At 34.6% G+C, this 23,759-nt stretch overlaps 1 protein-coding gene across 2 annotated transcripts in view; it reads right to left on the bottom strand.

Annotated features, from left to right (window-relative positions):
* The window catches only part of LOC129259276 (1-phosphatidylinositol 4,5-bisphosphate phosphodiesterase delta-4-like), a 56,894-nt gene that overhangs the window by 13,604 nt on the left and 19,531 nt on the right, over window positions 1–23,759 (bottom strand). Inside the window, exons 5-14 of one of the 2 annotated variants that reach the window (XM_064097923.1) lie at window positions 21,297–21,424; window positions 15,053–15,119; window positions 12,269–12,362; window positions 10,414–10,531; window positions 7,424–7,509; window positions 6,463–6,583; window positions 5,745–5,830; window positions 5,020–5,102; window positions 4,166–4,297; window positions 1,721–1,738 (exon numbers count right to left, since the gene is read on the bottom strand). In XM_064097923.1, coding sequence (XP_063953993.1) covers window positions 1,721–1,738; window positions 4,166–4,297; window positions 5,020–5,102; window positions 5,745–5,830; window positions 6,463–6,583; window positions 7,424–7,509; window positions 10,414–10,531; window positions 12,269–12,362; window positions 15,053–15,119; window positions 21,297–21,424 — 933 coding nt within the window. The remainder of the gene's footprint in view (window positions 1–1,720; window positions 1,739–4,165; window positions 4,298–5,019; window positions 5,103–5,744; window positions 5,831–6,462; window positions 6,584–7,423; window positions 7,510–10,413; window positions 10,532–12,268; window positions 12,363–15,052; window positions 15,120–21,296; window positions 21,425–23,759) is intronic. The other variant, XM_064097926.1, reaches the window with a different exon arrangement.

Here is a 23,759-nt window from a genome sequence, read left to right on the forward strand (position 1 = left end):
ATCCTATCCTATTTGGGATTATATATCTTTTATTTTGAATCAATAGATTGAGAAGATAATACCCCCCCCCCCAAAAAAAAGAGAAGACTTAATTTTAATTATAAGCGAAACTGTAAGACATCTCACAGACAAGTTGACATTGGCAAAATGATGTAAATGTGATATCTAATTTGCATCAAAAGTCTGCTGGTATTATAACTTTCACATGTCACCTTTCACATCACTGCTTAGATTCAACTATTCAAACCTCATAAATTGCAACTAATCTACACCATGCATATACATTTTGAATAGAAAATTGTCTGTGTAGAGGGTATCCTAAAAGAATAAATGAATACTTTTGAAGAGTTGGATGTACTACCACTTCTAATGAAAAATACATGAAGAGATATCAGGAAAGGAAATATCTGCATCATAATAAGTGGATAACTACATACAACTAAATTATCATTATTAAAGTCTGTTTCATGTTCTAAAATACATTTTCACATGATTTACAGATTTAGTAGTACGTTTCACATCATTACGTGAATTATATTTTCTGATTGTTAAAAAATTCTGACAGTTATTACACTACAAGTAACTACATGGGTATTGTTTAAATGCCATATCTATGACGATTTGAAAAAAGGGTTTTTGAAAGGATTTAACAATAAGATGATCATATGTATAAACAAATATCATTACTATGTGGGTTTCTTAGGGTACTATTTGGAACATATCTTTATTTTCATGCAATATTTCTCTCTGCTTGATCTATGCATAAAAGTGAACAAAAGGGAGTATTTTCAGAATATGAATTTATTTGATTCAATGTCAAAGCAAGAAGGCTCACCTAAAGTAAGTTTGATAAGCCTCTGGTTTGGTATTAAGAGGATTAAATACCAAAGAGAAATAAATAAGATGATTAAAATAAAATTTCAGGTTCCTTTTACATAAATAATAAAGTTCCTGTAATCTCTACTTTCCAGTCTCATATCATTGCAGTTTAGTTTTTTTTTAAATAAATTCAAATTATTGACCTATTCTGCAGTGAATTAAGTTGATGATTCCATCTGAATAATACAAAAATGGTATTGATGGTGCTAATAAAAGTGGTGCACAGTACTCCATATTGCATAATAAGGTCATAATTGAGTGAGGAGATAAATGGTGCTTACGGCTAAATGTGCTTGTCCAAAAAGTTTATTGAGTAATTTGAGTTGCAAACCTGTAATATGTTTCATACAATACATCACTGATGCACATACAACACTGATAACAATACAAATACATTCTACATTATAAAGGCCCTGTTACATTGATCTTTCCGATTGAACAAAATGATGAATGCAATCATGGACCTACTAGGTCCATGATACAATCAATCATAATGATTGGCCCAACCATCAATTGCTAAGCTTTGTGAAACAAGGTCCTTGACAACACACATCGATGCGAAACCCAGGCAATACTCAAAACCAAGCAAATACACATATGTAAAAACCTTTGCAGGCAGAACATGTGAGTCCACAGAGGAAAAAAAAAATGGCAACAACTCATGAAATGACCAGAATTTGTGTACATGATGTAATGTACAACATACAACAATATCGAATACAAGTACACGTACGACAGGTGTTTCAGATGCTAGGAGTGAGAATCTTGCAAACTGGGTATTAAATTGGATGCTGGTGAGTGAGAGACGAATAATGAACATTCCTGTAATTTTAAAACTTACCTTTTCCCCTTCATCATTCTATGAAATCAATGAAACAATTATTCAGATATCTTTTAATACCATGTTACCATACTGATTCTCATTTACTGCATTTGACAAGACTAAAAGCGTTGTTGTTTTATCCTCCATGTTCCTCTGACCCTATTCCTATCCTCTGAGCCTTCACACTTTTCACCATAATATATGTTGTTTATCATTTGCGAGTATGCAATATGCATTCTTTTATTATGTATCATTGTACAATGTAATGATCATGATTGGAAACACCTAAAACAGCATCAGCAGTACAAGGAAGGAGGGAAACTGCCCTTCCCATGATTTTTTGAGTTGTGAAAGAAAAAGGGGGAGAAACAAAATTAAGAAAACAACAGCAAAAAGATGAAAAGTATCAAGAAGAGAAGTCTGGGTCATGGACTCTATATCATCCCTGTTATTTAATTGAGGACAAATATTACATAAGCTTCATGTCCTCTCATCCTCCCACCACTGACTTTACGATCCCTGCATCAATTACACCATCGAAACACGAGTTCCACAAACACCCACATGTCAAAACCATACAATGGAAAGAAAAAATATTCATAAAGGTGTCTAAACATGTAACATCTTACTTATAAAAATATAAATGTCTTTTTAAACGATTTGATAATCTACATGTATTAAAGAAAATAAATGTATGTATAGTAAGTATAAATATATATTGCTGATTATTTGCAGTTATTTATCCTTCAAAATTTGCTGATAGATGTTGGATTTGTTTATTAATACTTAGCTGATAAAAAGACACCAGTATGAGTAAAGAACCACTTCCCGTCAGGAAATCATGTACCCTTAAAACTATGTGTAAAAAGCTACCCAAACATGTCCTAGTTTCCATATTAACCACTTTGCACTCGACTATATTCTTCTCTAGACTTTAATACGAGAACCATTAAATCCCAGAGATAATGAGTTAATAATATTGAAGCAAGATTACATGGGGGCAAGCAAGCAAGCGGGCCAAGAAACACCTGGACAAGCAAAATGAATGTTGAGAATCAGTGTTCACCGATAATATTGCACCAACAAGACTCGAGAGACTTGATAAACTTGAGATTGAGGCCCTCCGAAAACTGCTTTTTCGCCTCTGGAGAAGGATAGGAAAAGGGAAGATCCAGGAATCAAGGAATATTTTAAATCTTTTATTTTACTGGGAGCACTGCAGCAAAATAATATGAGGGACCGCTGAAAAATAATTGTTTTCTTACAGCAAAAGATGGAACTTTTGCAAAAAAGTTTTTTTTTCTTGTGCTATCTTTCCAAAGTTTATCCTCAGCAATAATATGTTGATCATGATTGTGAAATGCAGTTTTTGTCTCTTTAAAGAAAGGAAGCCTGTGCACATTTCATAAAATCGTAGATTGGTTTAAAGACCAAAATTCACTAGCTGATTTTCAAGTACATATTTGATGACTAGAAAACAGCTGAAAACATTACTTTGATATGGCACATAGCAAGAGTATTGTACATGTATGCTTAAGCCCTGGATTTCAATCCATCTTATCCAATCTATTTTCTTCGCATGTCATTTGTTTTACTTGCTGTAAGTTACTCTTGCATGGTTTAGGGCATATTCATTATATGTATCTCAACTAGAAAGCTTTCCCTTTTTGCAGCCATTTTGATATCAGTTTTTGACATGTGAGTAAATTAGTACATCCCTCATTGCTTCGCATTCATAAATTTCATGCTTCAATTGGGTATTTGTCCTGCCTTTCTCTGATAAACTGTATAATTTCAATGACATACATGACGTAATGTCTTGTAATATTTATACTTTATTTCCAGCACATACGTGCCAAGCTTGATATACAATACAAGGTCGAGTTGGGGCAATATGGATTTTAACACTTAACCTTTATGTTTTGCATCCAAACTGTTATGGAGATTCTATTGTCACGCATCCAATTTCAGTTCATTCACCTTTGGTAGATCACAATACCATAGGATATCTGACATTGGAATGATAGAAAACACATGTTGTATGTCGTTTTGGACCTACACTAGCACTAAATCTTGAGATTGATTAAAGCAGAACTTGGTCTGTATTAAGACAGTACCTTCTGTGTGGATATTATCCTTCCGCTAATATCAACTCCTCAGTTGGATGAAGCACCAAAATTGGATCTGTGGTGCTGGAATTATAAGGACCCTGGAAGTTGTCCCAAACAAGCAATTATCACTCAGATGGGTTTAAAGCATGTACATTTGACCTGCACTGCTAGAATTAGAAAGTAGAATCTTCTGTGTAGTAGTGTTCCTACACCAAATCATCAGATGGTACACAGCACATACACTTGATCTGTGGTGCTAGAATCACAAGCAGTACCCACGACAGTGACTTAACACTAACACCTAAACCTGAGGTAGATTAAAGCACCTAATAAAGCTAGAGTTATAGTTTACCTTGGAAGTTGCCTTCTTCTTCTCCAGCTCCGCCTTTAGTTGAGGATCTTCAGTGTCGATGTCAGCAGCCTCGTCTTCGTCACTGACTTCACCATCATCCTCTGCTGTGGTTGAAGGGGGAAGCCTCTTACCCTGATTAAAACATGTGATGCAATATTCAAATTATTGACTTATAAATTTTCTGATTCCTGTTGGCCTATTTTAATAGTGACCAGAATCTTCTAATTTTCAACCTCCTAAAATATATGGACTCCTGATTGCACAGAGTAGTATAAGTCTCTGCCATTGCCAGATGGAGATAGCACACAAGCAACTTAAAAAACGATTGAATTTGATAGCCCCAAAACTTATCAGCTCACTGTCACTCATATGCAGACTTGGATCAAGTTTAAGGTAGATCATTCAAACAGTGTTTTATTTGATATGAAAGTGAGACAGGTGGACAGACGAATGGGACATGGAGGCATAAAGATAAAATCTAATACTATTTCTAGGTCCGCATGTTAAATTTGTGATGCTTGTGTCTGCGTTTGAAATCTGTATACCTGCTATCCGTTGTGTGTACACAAGCTGCCACTGAGCTCTCCAAAACTCTTTTGCAAAATTCTTTCTACAAGGTCAATAGATAGCTTCATGTACATCAATAGATCAGTATATCTTCCTAGACAAATCTCACCAGAGATAGTAGAAACAGATATGTTGATGATTTAACAGTGATATTAAAAGAAAATATTATTGGAAAATTGAATATATATATGTGAATCTCAGGTTGTTTGTTGGGTGAAAAAAAAACAGATATTCATGCAAGGCTCTAAAGGAAGACTATGAGACTGATATATCAATCCATACAATACCTTGATAAGGATTTTTCCTTTAAGTTCCTCTGGTGATGGGAATGCTGCTGCATTGTGAAGGTTGTTATTGGTGTAAAGCTTGTCTGAAAAAAAATTAAAGGAATATACATGTTAGTCATAAAAATATCAAAGCAATTAAAATGCACTATTTGCCACACAATTTGCTTCAATTGTCTCTTATTTTGCCACTGTCCATCATCTCACTTTCATCAAGATCTTACTTAGGAAGGTATGAGAATTCAGTTAGTGGATCAATGACGATTGGCATTGTGACACTTATGTCTTTTGATAAAGGCATTAGTCAATCCATCCTCTGAGAGGCTATAAAACAATAAGTCCTCTGCTTTGCTTACAAGCACTCATGCTTAATGGGTATTTGCATCCTGATATGTATTATCACCTTCTGCTGGTCAACATGGTAAGGGTTCTCAAAGGACAGTATCACAAGATATCTTCATCACAGGTAGAGCAAGATCTTCCACATTCTTGTGTCTGACACCTAATAAGTAATAACTGCAACCTCTGCTTTAAAGAGTTATGTAGAAATGACCAAGTATCAACGTAGAGATCAGTGCCATCACCCATATGCAAGTCCACATTGCAAATGTTCTCTAAAGAGAGTGCAGAACACTTTTTCCGGGCAAGAAGGAAAAAAAAAAGTCCCTTCTTGTTTCTGACAATTTATAATTGCACCATTTTTCTTCTAAAGTGTTACCCAGAATTACCTTTGAGAATAGATGTACAGATCTGTGCCATCACCTTTTGTTGGTCCACACTGCAATGGTTCTCAAAGGACAGTATCAAAGGATACCTACAGTATAAAAGATATAAAAGATTTTGGTGTCTTAAAGCCACAGTGCCAAGACAATGTGTTTATTCCAAGTCCTATAATACTCAGAGCCCCTGATTCTTTATCCACAATGCAATAATCTGACTAAGTGTACAAAGTCTTGTTATAAATGCCCACTAGAAGGAAGTTATATTTTTTGCCACTCTACATACAAATATTTTGAATTATATTACAATTAATCTTACAAGATCATTACGGCAACTGGGAATTATTTTAAACTGAACTAATAATATTTGTTCCATAATACATTGCCCTCATTTAAACATCACTTGTTTGCATAATTCTGAGAGATGGTCTATCTACAGTAAATGTACATGTACTCAACATCATGCATTAACCACAGTGTTCCTCTTTCACTATGATAAAAAATACCATTTATACACTACAGTTTTTATGGGATCAGTTCTTATTAATCCTTATTCTTCCCTGCACTTGAAATTCCTTGTTCAGTCACATATTCCTTTCATTATTTAATTCTTACCCGCAGCCAGTGAATTTTTATATCTTTGGAAAGAGAGGTCGACCTGCTAGCCTCTCATGATAATTAATATTGGCAGTGAGTGTAATATGAAGTACGTGACTTGAAGACTTACTCTGAGGCAGCAAATGCATATTTGTCTACCACTTCAATGATGTCTCTGAACTTGATCTTGGATGTCAGGGTGTGACCGTGGTAGACGATTGGGTCATTATCGGGTCCATCCCAGCAATCCACTGAGGGTTAAAAAATATGAACAGAAGAAATATATACTAGTATTACATACAATAGAGATGTAAATGTAAATAGCATTCAGATCCTTAGACTTATTTTATTATCTTCCTTTGCAATCTTTTCTCCTCATTTTCATATAAGCTTACAGGATAGATAACGTAACAATGGATGGTGGCAAATTTGCATGTTGTCAAATACATAACAACAATTTTATGAATATGAGCAACAACCTTTTTAATATCGATTTTGATGACTGATTATTTTTGCCATAAACATCTGCCATCATCATCAACATCAACATCATCATCATCATGACCATCATCATCATGACCATCATCATCATCCTCCTCATCATCGTCATCATCATCATCATCATCATCACCATCATCATCATCATAACCATCAACATCATCATCATCATCATCATCATCATCATCATCATCATCATCATCATCATCATCATCATCATCATCATCATCATCATCATCATCATTATCATCATCATCATCATCATCATTCCTTCTCCTCATCGTCGTCGGCGTCATCATCATCATCATCATCATCACCATCATCATCATCTACATCATCTTCATAACAATCACCACCATCAAAACATTCATCTTCTTATTCTTCACTACCATTTATATCATTCTCATTAGAATCACAGCTGCAAACATTGTCATTACCATCATCATCACCTTTAGCACTCCATTGCCACCATTTCCCCATTACCTTCCCTCTTCCTTAAATGTCAGTATCAACATCACTCCCATCATCATACACCAATACATCAATCCTACTTTGACCCTCAATGACCCCATGACCTCTACCATGTAACTTACATTCTACACATCTGCATCCTCTTTGCAATGCACTAATGTAGGCTTCTGTACTGCTTGGTCCTCGAAGCTGATCCTCCAACAAATATCTGCCATCAAAATGATCCAGTAAAAACAATCCATAATTGAAAATAGGTAATACATAGTCATGTTGATAAGAATTTTTTAACTATTAATTTTTCTCGGATTGCAATGCAAATAAATCATTCTATTAAATTACAAAAGGAAAATTATGATGTTACAGACAATTTAGATGTACAGTGTACATGTATCTCAAATATAAAATATATATCTAAAATATACTTATACTTACAAGTGATGGTGGCATATTTTTTTTTACCTCATGAGACCAAAATGTTGTCTTTTCCAGATTATTAGATTATATTGCATTATGTTCATATTAAAAAAAAAAATAGCACACTCATTTGACCTTTGAACCAGGTATTAAAGTTGAATTAAGAAGGGGGTGAGTTTCCATAAATATAGGTTCTACATACAATATATAGTATATATAAGTTGTTCAAACACATAGCATGTCACAATAATCCTCTGCCTTCTCGATATTTTGCTTTGAAAGTCTATGAAATTAGCCACCTGTCAGAGCCCGAGAGACGAGTGTACAGAAAAGTCACTCGGAGTGTGACGTCACCGGGGGGAATTTAGTATAAGAGGTGCCTGAATGTCATACAGAAATGCTATGCAGAGAGAGAAAGATATTTTACAATTTTTTTTCAAAGCAACTCAAATCAAACAAATAGGACTGATATGTACAAATCTTTACTTTCCCTGTATAAAAAACAGTATGAATAACCACCATGAACTCTTCAATCATGATGTAAGATAGCAAACAGTGAGTTATTGAATGATATTTTCACTATTTCTCATTTATTTTATCACGATGTTCAATCAAGTGAGTAGCTGGAAAGTAATTCCGGCGGCTAGCTCAGCGCGCGCTGAACGCATAATACTAGTACACACAACACCCAGGCATTGAGTGTACTGTTATGGTCTGGTATGTCGACTTAGTTCATGGCCGTGCAGCGATCCCCTGGCGTTTTTTTCTTCTTTTCTTTTGTCTTTGACTCCACTTTTATATCCTCTGGATCATTTCCACTCATAGCTCATTCCACAGAACAATCTTGAACCAAACGTATAGTATTCTTTCTTGGCCTTCTGAGTTGTTTTCTATATTTAATTACGCTAGGGGTCACCGTCACACATACAAACGCAATTCGGAAGTGAGTTGAAGACAGAAAGATATATAGTAATTAGTATACATCTCTATGGTTGAAGACAACAAGAACGGTACGGTAGCTCGACAGCTAGCTGCGCCGGAGCGGGCGGCCGGTCGGCACAAAGCAATTCCGCAACCAACTGTGTTTTTTTGCAAGAGCCGCGTCACACGCGGATAAATATGTCATAATAACACGTCTGCTACGTTATCGACTGGTGAGAAGATCTCGATCAAATTTCATATTATTCACCTTGAAATTATTCCTTTAGGGTCTATGGTATCATTCTGAGGGAATTCACATATTTGGAATAATAGTACGGCCACAAATATTTTAATCATTTCCTCTTTGCAAGTTCTATGGCTCGCAGATACAACTTCAACTGCAGTTATTCCATATGAAGGAGTACGTGCATAGTACACAAAACGGCACTGCCTTGTTTACTAAACCGGGACCGAATACCCCCCCGGTGACGTCACACTCAAAGAACACCCGTCTCGGTAGGCATTGCAGGAGCGAACTCAGGGAAAATGGGTACGGATAAATCGTTCAAATTCACTATTTTGAAAAAAGAAAATGGGGGGTCGAATCACCTATTAGTGTTTGGGGGGTTGTAAGGTTGCTATTAATGTAAATATCTCAATATTTGGAATCGTCTTCTTAATTCAACTTTAAGCCCTTAAAGTGGTTTTTGTTTAATAACAATGAACAGGATGTGCTTAATTAGTGTGCCAACTTAGGGGGCAATCCAATGACTTTTTCTCACTTTATTTATTTTTTACCTCTCTTTGTCCCCTTCTCACAACAATGGGAGTGTATTAAAGTAAGTTTGCTTCAATGGACTGGCCCACTTTATTTAATAAACTTCATTAAAAGTAACATTCTATTGTAGCAATATGAATTAAGATCATCCAATGGTTGCAAGTTATACATCATTTCATCTCCTTTTTCAGAATGGAATTCACTTCTGGTCATTAATTATTAATTCATTTGTTTATATTTTATTTATTAATTAATAAATTCATTTATTCATTTTATTATGTATTAATTCATTCATTTATATATTTAATATTTTAGTCATTCATTTTCATCTAATTTTTTTGTAGTGCCTGGTGGGTGTTTCATAGAACTGTTTGTATCAAAGTTACAAATGACCTTCGACACAACTGATGTCCCTTCCTTGTCGGTGCTACATTATATAGATCTATGTAGCTGTCTTTGAGCACCTAAGAAATTGATTCAGCAATGTGAAGTCATGTGTAACCTTGCGAACAGCTTTATAAAACACCCACCTGGCTGGTGTTTCAAGTAAAGGTTAGGTGTGACTTGAATTCAAGCTTTATTGTCAACGCATACTGTACATGATATGTAGCGTGCAATCTTATTGATTAATATGCAGTAGCATGCACTGTCGGATCCAGGGGGGGGGGGGGCACGGGCCGGCTGTGGTTTTTGGTTAAAACCCTTTTTTTTTTGCTTTGTCAAATTTTTTGGTCAACGAAATACCCTTAATTTGTTGTTAAAACCCCCTTTTTTGGGGGGGGGGCTTGTTAAATTTTTCCTCAGGAAAATGTGCCCCCCCCCCCTTTCGGAAAATTCTGGATCCACCCCTGATAGCATGCATCCTCTTTATGGCACAATTTGAATATAAATGCAGAGATGCCTTTTGTAACACACAAGAACTGGGAATTAATAACAAGTTCAACTCTAGGTCACATGTAAATCTTTGTGAAACACCCAAGACGTCACAAATGCACTCACGTGTTGTGGGATGAATTGACAAAGTAATGAGCCAGTGGTTGCTTCATATCCTGGTAGACACTTGCATGGAATGGATTGAAGACCAGTCCATTAGGGCCAATCATGAACAAGAGGAAACCTGGTCAAACATGAAGTAAATCATTGTTATTCTGTGATTAAAAGGAAGATTAGTTTAATGAATTCTGCACCATTCAGGTGAAAAATTAATGTAAATACTTAGATTAATACCGACTTGTTTCATGATTTTGGATGAAACTTATTTCCTCTACATTCCTTATTCCTTCAAGTGCTAGGTCGTTTTAATGGCTGGAGCATTCAGAGTGTCCAGGGAAATTTTCACTGACAAATTGTTCTTTAAACCTATCAGATACATCGGTTTCAGTAGCTTGTAACAATACTCAGTAAAATTCAATAACTAATATGACGGATATAGGACCATTTGCAGTACATTTATGTCAGAAATATTTAGCGTAATGACAATTATGTGTATTTGTGATAGCATTGGGCAGTGTTGCGTGTGATGAGTTTACCATACAACCAAACTCACCAATTCAAATCGCACTGAGAAGACAGAGAGTCATGGACATTAGAGTATTATATTTCAACATACATGTACAGTTGAGGCCAGAAGTTTACATACACCCAGGAAATTTGAAGAAAAGTTGACATTAGCCAAACATCATAAAATTTACTGTATCTTATAAGATATTTGTGCTATCATGATGAATTTGATATCAAACAAATGAGTATGTCATGCCCCTTCATCATATTGCTTTGTCATCAGGGGCTGAAAAATACTTAGGTGTCATTTCCCCCCAAAAAAATCTTCATATTTTAGACAAAATAAGTATAAGAACTTGACAAAATCATATCATATTTGTGCTAGTTACTTCTCAGCACAAATATTTCAGATTACATTTTTTTTGTTAAGTGGTGACATAACATGATAGAAAATGTAATTAAAGTCATAGATTTGACATTTATACATTTCTATGAAATGATGTTTGAAAATTTGATAACAAACAATAGAATACATTTAGCATGAATATTACTCTTTCTTTTCTGAGAAAATTCCACTTGAAATATACTTAAATCCCAACAGCATCCCAATCATGTGAAAAAAATTAATTCGCTTTTTCATTTGATACCAAATTCGTCATGGTAGTATTTATATTTCTGAAGATATAGTAAATTTTACGATGTATGGCAAGCAAACAAATTTCTCTTAATTCCATGTGTATGTAAACCTTTGGCCGCAACTGTATGTTTAAAGCCTTATTTACACCGTCATGGATGCAACATGTATCATCCCAGATGGTCAATCTGGTGTCATCTTTGTTAGTCTGGGATTACCGTGTACATACTGGCCACATATCCGTGTCATCCTTGATGTACCAGCGTATCCGGGAGAAAATTTGAACATGTTCATTCAATTTTTCATAACAGGACACTCTAGATGTCAATAAAGTATACTCCACACATGCATATTGTAGACATTAGTAGACGACAGTGGGAGCAGAGTGCATGTATTTAAGCTTATTCTCTCCTCAAAGAACCAGGATAATTCACTGATATTGTGAAAGTATCATTTACACATGAACAATGTGTGAATTTAATGCTGTTGTATAGCATTTAGATTTTCCAAAACCTTGCATAACCAAAGTTAATTTTGAGGAAAATGCTAGACAAGAAGTGACCAGAATGAGAGAATAATCAAAGATTTATTGCAGCTTGTAAACTAGACACTAATAATTATCACGAAACTATAACCTTTCATAAAATACACCATGTATTACATGAACATTGAATTTTGCTGGTGTGAACAGCGTTTCTATCATTTTTATATCATCATTACCATCCATAGTGAGGATCTTCTTATCTCTGAGCTCTTGGTTGGGTTCATACTTCTCAATGTTTTTTGCACACCACTCTGGGGTAACCTCTGACCTCTGAGAGAAGAAAAACACATAGAAAAATATAGGTGAAAAAACTGAAAAAACTGAAAGAAAATATGCATATCTTCATGCACAAGAATGGAGGTTATTGATTCTCGAACACTAGGACCATGAAACATAAAAGATAGAATCATTCTTGGAATTGATTGTAAACATAAGACTTTGTGGGCAAACCATGTATAAAAATTTTCAATTAATTGCAGACAATGATTGTTTCTCATAATGAAACATGCTCCATGGCCGTTACACCTGTAAATAACATGTCAAGCATTGTAGAGACTGAAAACAATACTGGTGTACACTAGATGATTTGAAGCCCTCAAGTCTGAAGCAAAATAACCGTCAGTACATTTCAGTCACCTTTATAGGCAACCAGGTTGTAAGTTTAGATATATATTGTTCATCCAGTGAGGGTAGGTCAATACAGTATTGTACTGATGAAGAATAAATATTGATTAGGCGTAATGTAAATGACCAGTGACCAGTAGATGGGGCATGATATGATATTGCATTCTTTATGCAAACAAGATTTAATATGGGATTTATGACAAATGGTGGGAGAACAACCTCACTGGTAAAATTGGTCTGTGTATGTAGCCAATATAGCTTTAGGTGTACATGTTTTATTTTAAAGGAGAATGAAACCCTTGAAACCAGCTGAATCCATATCAAAGAGAAAAATCAAAGAAACATATTGTTGAAAGTTTGAGGAAGATTGAATGAATAATAAGAAAGTTATGAGCATTTGAATATTGAGATCACTAATGCCATGTAGATCCTCTCATTGGCAATGCGACCAAGATCTGTGATGTCACACACGTAAAACTCCCTCATTCCTTTAGTACTTATTTCACTTATATTCTCACTTTTATAGAGTCTATCACAAGGTGAGGTGTTCTCTTTATGAGAGGACAAGTACAGAGGTTTCACAACATTATATCATTGATGAATCGTTTGTCATATGATTAGAATGAGCAAAAAGAGATGTTTTGGGGTATATTTTCAGCGTCCAAAAGGGGAGAGTTGTTCATCTGTGACATCATAGATCTTGGTCGCATTGCCAATGGGAGGATCTCCATAGCATTATTGATCTCGACATTCAAATGCTCATAACTCTTCTATTGCTAGTCCTATTTTACTCAAACTTTTGTTGATCTTATTCTTTGATTTTTCTGCTTTCACAAAAGCTAACTTGCTCCAAGAGTTTCATTCTCCTTTAAGGGCGATATTCAATTTTTCTAGACAAACTGTTCTTTAACATTTACAATAATACCAGTAATTTATTTTCTTATTGCACCATGGTTCCACTGGGGAATACCAACACATCTTTAAATGCTATCAAACAGATTACCATGCTAATTTCATGACTTTAACGTTATTTTCATTAAAAAAATCCATACAACAAATGGAAGACAATGGATGAATTAAAATTGATGAAGTAAAATTGATGGGTGGGTCTCAATCCCAGCCATAGCACATTTTCCTTCAGCAAGAAATTAAACCATATTGAGCTGAACTCAACCCAGGTGAGGTGAGGTGAAATGGTACCAGGTAGGATTCATTCTTTGATCGAAAGTACCTATATGGCGGCTCAGCCACAGCCGGGGTAATAATATGATACTAAATATCACGAGCAGTAGAGTGTATACGATAACTGCACGATATAAATGGACCATATTATCATTATTAGGTACATGTAATGTACATGTATATGTGCGGACAAGGCTGATATATTACTCAGATCTTCAGTTTAGTGACATAATTCAGAGGTTTGAATCGAAAGGTAAAAAAATATAATATAGAAAATGATATTAATGGTAAGCTATGGTGCATGCAATGAGAAACATTCCCAACAATGAGGAGAGATGGCATGTGACCTTTAAAAACTAGTTTTAATGCATATTTATTGGGTTAAGTTCTAATGAAGTGAAATCTTTTATTTGCTGACCCATTTCCATGCTCTTCTCTTCCACCTTTATGCCATTCTGCATGTACAAAAGCCCCGGTCAAATTCATGGAGGGAAATGGAATTTAATTGACGACATGTCCAGCAATGAGTGATGAATGAGAGAAAATTTTTAATAGGAGTTCCACATGAATGGAGCGTGTCACTCATTACTCATGCTTCAATCTCCTTGTGTTTGGTGGTTGAAAAGAGGTAAACATGTAGATGAGGATTATATATTGGTGGATATATTCTGATATTAGAATGTACTAACATTTCAATGAATGCATTTCGTCTGTTAAATGCATGCGGAATTATAAAAACAAAGAGAAAAATCATCATTGAATCATGATTCTAATGAAACATCACTCAAATTAAGATTTTTATGTTATTTGTGGAACCAGTGTCCTTAAGCAAAGTAGGGATTTTTTTAACATGTCTTGGACTCTAGGACGTGTTTGAGGCGGAGCTTATGTGACTTTCTGGCCACTTTTGCTATTACCTGCCTACAATGTGCAACAGGTTAAAAACTGCATCTGCAATTATACTGCATGATCCATGCCTGGCAAATAATATGCTTTTCACACTGCATTTCCTTAACCCCATACTATCCTTACCCTAGACTATCCTTTTTGTTTCAGACCGTCTTTCTCAACCCTGTACTATTTGCTTTAATAGCGGGGGTTAATGCCCTAACACTTTTTCTTTTTATTTGTTTGTGTATTGGAAGACACCTCACCTTCTGTTCTTCATGCATGAACTCAGCAAACTCCTCTGGTGTCCAATAATCATCATCACCAGAATACCTGTACAACAAGTAGAATCAAGTATATGTATTACTTTTCAAGTAAAAAATATATAGACTACTAAATCATAATGATGAATTTAACATTTAACATTGACTCTAAAGGCATTTTCATAAAAGTACTTTCACTATGACTACTAAAGTTAATAAAACTGAAATCAAAGGGGTCACCCATCTTTAAAATTGCAACTGGGGAATATCAGTCACTATCTATATGGAGTCGCTATGAAGAAGTTACATGTGAGGATGCAGAGTGAAAGGATCCTCCCAACAAACTTCCACTTCCTTCCCCCCACCCACACAGAAGCAACCAACTACATGTACATTACATGTATCTGACTATAGAAATGCTTTTCAATCAAAATTATTTTCAAATGCCCCGTTCACATCTGCCAAAAATCTGGAGTGCCTCCGCAGTTTATGTAGACGAGTCATTGGATCCATCTAAACGGTCTCGGCACAAAGGACAAAGCACGAATCTGAGGTAATCACGAGGGAAAATACACCATAGACAGTTGAGCACGATCGCGAGATCACACGGTGGGATCCACTGTTGGACAGTAGATCTAAACGGTCTTGGCATAAACTCGGCAGAGAAAACGGAAGTCTTTTATCTGAGAGCATGGCCTCGATTGTTGTGCAGCGCACGCTTTCTCCCTTGATTGATATTTTGCCATGACAACACAATTTGCGAGTCCAAAGGGAGACGATGTACATTGGGATTACCGCAGATGATCTCAATGGGCCCTCTATTTTTGATAAGGAATTTCATGCTATGTTCACCGTACGATTGTCTAGTGTGACACAAGAGAGAGAGAGAGAGAGAGAGGTCTAAACTGGGTACAAGAGTATGCATTTAATTGAGATTTCTACATGAATTTCATCCCTGTTTAACTTCTCAATAATATTTCCCTTGCTGCACTATTCACATGTATGAATAGATTGTGAAGACATTCGAAGCACAATTACAGTATTAAAGTAAATTATCAAATTACCCCCCCCCCCCACACACACACACACTCAGTCAATCATAGATTACTTCTTGACAATCTCTAAATTATTTAAATGCCAGAGGTGCGCTGCAGGAAATGAAGAGCTTTCTTCACACTCTGACTCAACTGCTATCAAAGGGACACACAGCTTCTTATATCCATGAATTTGGTTGTAAAATATTAATTAAACTCATGAAAAATTGTAAATATATTTTCACAATTAATTCTATGCAAAACCATGAAGAGAAAGACAGAATTTTATGGATGAATTTACCAATACCCTGAGCTAAATTTCCTTTGGTTTGTACCTAAAATCTACTATATCATATGAGTACGCATCTTGTGGGATAAACTTTCTATTTAAACTTTTCTTGTCTGCAGATGTATTGATTTTTGTATGACATTTTATCTTCATTTAATTGTCAACATTCCTATCAGTGATGAATAAACTCAATTTAATTCTAGTACTAGTCGTTCTATGTGGAAATGGATTTGTTCTGATACCAGATGCAGTGACAATGATGAAAGCCATTAATTCAAATGTGGACTTCCTATTCATTCTCATTTGAACTTCTTCCGGATGGTTTTTTACAGTTTACTTGTAATTGCAATTCATCTCAAATAAGCTAATTTTTCCCCAACATATATCTTTCTTTCTAATTCCACATTATGTCATCAAATCGTGAATCCCTAGTGATATTCCTGTACTTCAAGTAAAGTATTTTAACATGGAGCTACATGTAGTGACAAATTTCTGTCTATAAATAACAACCTGCCATATGGATGTAAAAATATACCATAAAGAAGTTACCATCTGTGCATGAGTTAAATTGTTAATGGTATTAAAGACAAAAAGGAAAGTGAAGATGGGAATTCTGTATAGAGCTGGTCCAGTGCTTTCCGAGGATGTAAAATATGGCAAGTTGGAATAATTTACACCAGGATCAATGTATTGCATAACAAACATCCAGTGAGAAGTACATTTCTGTAAAAAGGCCCCATTGACCCAAAATACTATGGTAAGAATACCACATCTGATGGGAACAGATGTATTCATCGCAAGCTGAATGAAAGACTAGTACTACCAGGTGACCGTGAAAAGGAGAAAAGACCATCAAATCTGTGTCAGTTTTATTTCCTGCTGCTCTTCCAGCACTCATCAAAATGCAATCTAATTCACAGGGGCATATCAAGCTAGATTATCAATTACCACCAAACATGTAGCCTACCTCTCTGTGATTGAACTGGTCAGAGATTAAACGAAGCTACATGTATTTAACTCAACAATCTGAAACTTACAACCATGTGCATCATTGCATATACACCTGGAACTCAGAGGGGAATGGATTAGGTAATCCTCTTCTGTTACATCATCATCCCATCCTGACTATTATACCAACATGCATTTCATCTCTTAAGTCCATATCATCATGATTATAGATTGTTCTGTTGTGGTTTACATCAACAGTAATTATATGATCTCATTCTTAATAAATTCTTCTTCTAAAATGATTGGCTCAAAAATGATTTTGAAACGTTGCATTCACCAAAGGGACATACAGGCCTACTGTACTTGACCTCAATAAATATCAAACATGATATTTTTCACTGCAGCTTTAAAACTCATCATTGAAAGTACCAATCAGAACAAAAATTTCAAGTGAACAACAGAGGCAAGACTAAACATATGGAGCGAAGACAGAAAGGTGTAACAGTTTGAAAATCAATTTTTGTAATGACTCATGAAACAAACTCATGCATTACCCTGGTTCTGGTTGACTTGCTTATAAACAGGAGAAGTCAGAGAATCATTGATAAAGTTCACCAAAATTCCTTTATTTGTCCAGTGTGGAATTTTTGTACCCACCCGCCCCTGCTTGACTAACTACATTTTAGGGTGTAACTTTTATCATTCCTCACTTCCAGTCATATCTGTCCTTTAGTCTCCTACTATAGACGCCCACAAGCCACACACGGATTGTAGCAATATAAAATTGTGACAGCAGTAAATGGTGTATTTAATTCATGACTGTGTCATTTCCTTGGTGACAGCAACGTTTACATCTAGTTCCATGATAGAATAGTCCATTCCACAAATACTAGGATCTATTATTGAACAATAGAGTATGCAAATAATATGAAGATATTTTATACATGAGCACCCACACGTACATGTATCCCTTTTGTAAATATACTGTGCAGAACATGTATAAATTTGTTGTAATGTCAGATAAACAAATTTTATCTTGTACATATATGTACCTCTAAAGCATAACGGCTATCTAAACTGTAGGCCTACATACGATAGTTCAATGTATAATTATAGAGTTGCTTTTGTCATCCTTTATGACCATCCTTTCAAAATAATTTCAATATAACTTCAATGAATTTATGTGGAACCTAGCTGTACAATGAGTAGAAAATGTATATGATGCACCCCCCACAACAACACAAAATTAAAAGGGGTACAGTATACCTTTTTTCTGATTAAGATGTGATATATATGTGGGGGTGTCAAAAATGTCAGAAAAAAGTGGGGTGTGCAGAAGTACATGTAGAGTACATGTATGTTCTCTCGCAATTTCTGTCAAGATATTGATCAGATATTTGTGTTACTTAATATTTGTATTTAGGCCTATGGCTATGATAGAATACTATTTGAAAAAATGAAAATAGTTTTTTAATATCTGGATGTGTTTTAATACTTGTGGTGTGCAAATGTACGATGATATTAAGTGCCCCACCCCCATCCTGGAAATACTGAGCATCTAGTCATACTTCAATTGCAAAGAAATTACACTTCTGACCATCTAGCCATTGTAACACATCAAAAGCTAAAACCCTCACGTAGAATGTACATGTATGTACATATGATGCAGGCAATATGCTTTCATATTCATTGCATTATTTTTATAATCATAAAATTCATTTGAGTTTTGTACATTAAATGATAAAACTGGTCTGCAAACAACAAAACATTTTGGGGCAATAATCCCCATAGTCGAATTCATAAATGTAAAATTAAATAGTTCAGATTTAGTATTAGAGCATGCACGAAAGAATACATCAAGTGGTATTATTCTTTTAAATCATGTTTTGACTGGCTTCCCCCTTCTACTGTATCAGCAACTTTTATTCCTCTTTCAAGATTGTTTATCAACTAAACTAATTACAAACACTTCACCCATTGTAATCATTAACCAAGTAATAATGACGTTTTCACAAATATTGAGATTACAGAACAATTAGTGCCCACCTTGATGATTTGCTAATAATGACAACATGAAACAAACATACATGTAGCTCCCAAGAGATAAAGAGGAAAATGGTTTATGCATAGTTCCTCAAAAATATGCCAATAAATGTTTTTCAATGCACGATATTAATCATTAAACTCAGTGATGATGTTTCTAAATTAATTATTAGCTAGGCTTTCAAAAGAGTAAATTCTTTTCCATCTTGATATTTCGAAATCCGCATCATGTGTTTTTACATCATGCAAAATATAAATATAAAAAACAATTTGTTTACATAAATGTACCTGTCATAAACAATAAATAATTTCTATTATTACACTGAATCTGAAGCTTTATAGCATCAAGCAACTAGCACAAATACATGTTAATGGACTATTAATGAACTATTATTATGGCGAAACCTGGCTAAAACATTTAATATGTTCTTCTCCTGATCCAGTGCACTATGTAAAATGTAATAAATTGTACATGACACAATAACCCAAATATTTGGTGCTGATAAGATCATTCAAGGATGCATCTTTGCTTGAGATCACAGCTTTAATATTACATATTATGAAACCGCACACAATGAGTCATTTCCAGCATCTCTGTAAGACCTCATACAAGCCATAATTATTTATGAACCCCCTTTTTAATGTACATATACAGCCTGGATCACATAAACAAGTTGGCCCGTATTCTCAAAAGAGGTTTCAATTGTACCATGGTACAAAACCATGGTTTATGCAGATTTCTTGTATTATCGCGCTTCCCTTTTTATACCGTGCTTTTCGCAAAGCACGCATTTAATTGGATTTATTAGCGTACACATTGAAATAAGCGTAGTTATATAAAAAAAAATACAACAGAAACCTCTTTTGAGAATGCGGGCCGTTATTATTGAAGTGTAATATCTAAATTCTAATATATAAGTCATCACATTGAGTGATAATTTTAAGAGAAAGTCTACAAAATTTTATTGTAACTGTTTTCACACCATATCTTTTCTAGTAAGTTCTGTCAGTTTACTTAATACAACGCTATGAATCAATGGGATTTAGACTGATATATCAAGGAGAACATTGAAAACCACACGTCCATAGACAAGCACACACAGGCACATGTATGTATTTCACTACTAAGAGAAGACCTGTCATTTTCGATGATGCTTAATATTTCTCGGCAATTGCTCATTTTCTTCCATGCTCATTAGGCATATTCTTTATTCCAGCATATAAACACTTTGGTGATTGTTTAGTTGGATTCTGGTCCTGTTGATCTTATGATTGTTGCGACAACTGGAATTTATGTTCTAAATTTAAATTCCGCTTGCAATCAAAGTTCTTGTAATCTTCTCAAACTAAAGAATATTAATTTGTCCTCTGACTAATTACATGTAAGAAAATCTTTCATCATGAGCTGTAATGCTGTATAGGGGAGGGTGGGGGATCCAATACATTGGATTAATGACAGGGACTTGCCACTTTGACAATGCCCCTTTTCAGATTCTAATTTCAAGATACTCAGTTCCGCTCAAAACCTGCTCAGCATGCAGCTACTCAGCAACACTCTGAAGACCCCCAAGATGAAACATATCAATTTGCATGCGAGAGCTCAGAGGCGTGAGTCTCCAACCAACGTGGCTATATTGCACTCCACTGCCTCCACAGCACAGCCCCTCCGATAGCATATTTGCTACTAGTTTGTGTGAACTTTTGTGATGATTCAATGTGCGAGGCCCTCAGAAAATTAACTGAAAGTAAGAAAGTGCTGTGCTTGCCCTATCCTCCAAACTCCTCAAAATACAGATGAAATACTTGAAGATACTTGTGGCAAGATAAAAAAGCTAGTGCCCATTTTCAAAATTATTTATATATTGCTGCTTTTCTCAATATGCTGAATGTTTAATTTGTTTACTTTACCTTTCATATGACATGTATTACTTACTTTTTGAAGATCTCTTGTAAGTCTGGACGGCGTGTGATGACACGATAGAATTCAACAAACTCACTTTCACTGAGAGCATCGGTCCTTACTTTTCCTTTCTTTGTCGTAGCCCCCTTTGTATTGGCGAACTGAAATACAATCAAACTTATTCAATTAATATTGGGTAAATGCATTATCATCTCATTTGCGTAAATTCCAATGAATTCATGCAATGGTAACGTCAGTCATTTCGTTTTTTGGTTGAGTTGCCTTTGTATGGCATGAATTCCAGTTATTAAAATAGCAAATAAGAAATTAAATACAATATCGATATTTTGTGACACTTTCATCATACAAGACCTACAGATTTAATAAACATGGGGGAAAGGATAATCAAGCAATATTGATAATATTTAATTCAAGAAATAAGGTTGGGAATACAGAGCATCTTTCATATTGATGCAAATACACCTTTAACACTGCATTATCGCAAGCATCAATGGTGTAGTGAGTCTGACTGTATGTACCTAGCCTTCTGATCAGAGGTTCATGTGTTCAAATCCCACTACATTACAAGCATCTCTAGCAAGCATCAATCTAGGCCACAGTTTGCCTCTCTCCATCCAGGAGTCAAATGGGTATAGGATGTGAAAGCCATACATGTAGTATTTCCCCAACATTGTAAGAGCATCACACTGCGATTTAATTGCATACTCACAATTGCATACTTCTTATGAAAAGACAATAGGAAGTTGCAAATTGAACCAAAATGAGTCTAATTTAATGTCTTTGTTTCAAATTTTAATATCTGTACATGTATACTGTACAATCAAAATGGTTTCAGATTGTTAACATTGAACTCATGCATTCATATGTGTAAATAATTGTGAAAATAAAACCAAACCAAACCAAAATATGATGAAACTTAATAATTATTTGCCATAGCTGCAGTTAGACAGTGATTTGTATTGCGGAATACATCAGTATTTCTGGACAATTTAGAAATTTGAAAGTTTTGGCATGAGCGACTGATACTCTTATTATTTAATTTCCTATTCTCACTCCTTGTACTTATGCCAATTTATAGAGAAAACTAAGAAATGCCAACAATTCTATTAATGCTCAATACATTTATTGTGTACTGTATGTTACCATACTTTGTGATAATTACAGTAAAAAAGAAAGCTAAGAAAAAATATTCTTGATATATTTTGCAAACAATAACTGCCCCAGACTGTCCTGTCTCCATAATGGTAATAATGCTACTTCAATAAAAAAAATTTTTTTAAATATATATATATATCTATCTTTCTACATCTGCATTCAAGGCAAATTTCTTTGTCTTTTTTCAATGTTTGCAATGCGCCTTAACGCCCTCTATATATGTATTATGATGGAATAAACCCATCCATAGACTTCGCCCTTTTGTAGGATGTACATGAATGCATGTATGTATATATATTATACTTTATATAAATTTGATCTATCCCTTCCATAATAAATGTTTTCTTGTACAGAGGGTACATTTCAGATACAAATTTAAATAAATCATTATCATAAAAAAATCTAGGAACCTATATGTATAAATATTACCCACCACAGAATCACAATTTGATATAATTGACAAATTATAGAATGTTATTTTAAAGAAAAAATCAATAAAAGAAAATAGTCAAGTTAACAAATGAACAAAAACAGAATTACAATATTACCTGATTAAGATAAGAAACTAGTAAAACTAACAAATTTTTGGAGCATTAAACAAGAAAGAATGGAGAGTAGAATGTGTATATACATGTAGCAAATAAACAATTAGAATTAGGTATATTCACAAAACACCACATTTTCCTGTAAACACAATAAGTAATATCAATTCATCATAAAACCCGTAGAAATGGACAGTTACATGTAAGTTTAAAATAGTACCATAATATGTAAGTACTTACTGTAATCTGAAAATCAAGGGGGAAATATATGCAAGAATAAAATATTAGACAAGCAGCAACAATCACACTGATAATGTGAATAGCAAGAGCAGAAAATAGCGACAGAGATACATCTACATGTACATTGCACATCAAGCGCAAAAAATGCAACAATTACCTAGTCTGTTCACACACAAAAAAAGAATATTATTCAGAAATGGTGAAATGATTTCTTCCCCTTTTTTGATTGAGAACCAATATATTCTATAAAAAAAATTATACACAATGAAAACAAAACTAATACAGAGTGTAATATAAATGCATATATTTATCATTTATTTTGAATGAGAAAGAGGTTTGTATGATCAAGAGTTTAGGAAAATGTTTCACAGGGAGATAAAAAATATTTATCACTAGATATAAATACTAATTGGTTGCAACTTTACATAGCGAAAGACCCCCCATCTCCTTCCAAATATTTTATTTTATCTGCACATAACCCCAAACCAAATTAAATGTAATAATTGTAATTTGGCCACTTCAACAGAAGGAGCCAATC

This window comes from Lytechinus pictus, chromosome 1, assembly GCF_037042905.1.
Source record: "Lytechinus pictus isolate F3 Inbred chromosome 1, Lp3.0, whole genome shotgun sequence".
NCBI lineage: Eukaryota > Metazoa > Echinodermata > Echinoidea > Temnopleuroida > Toxopneustidae > Lytechinus > Lytechinus pictus.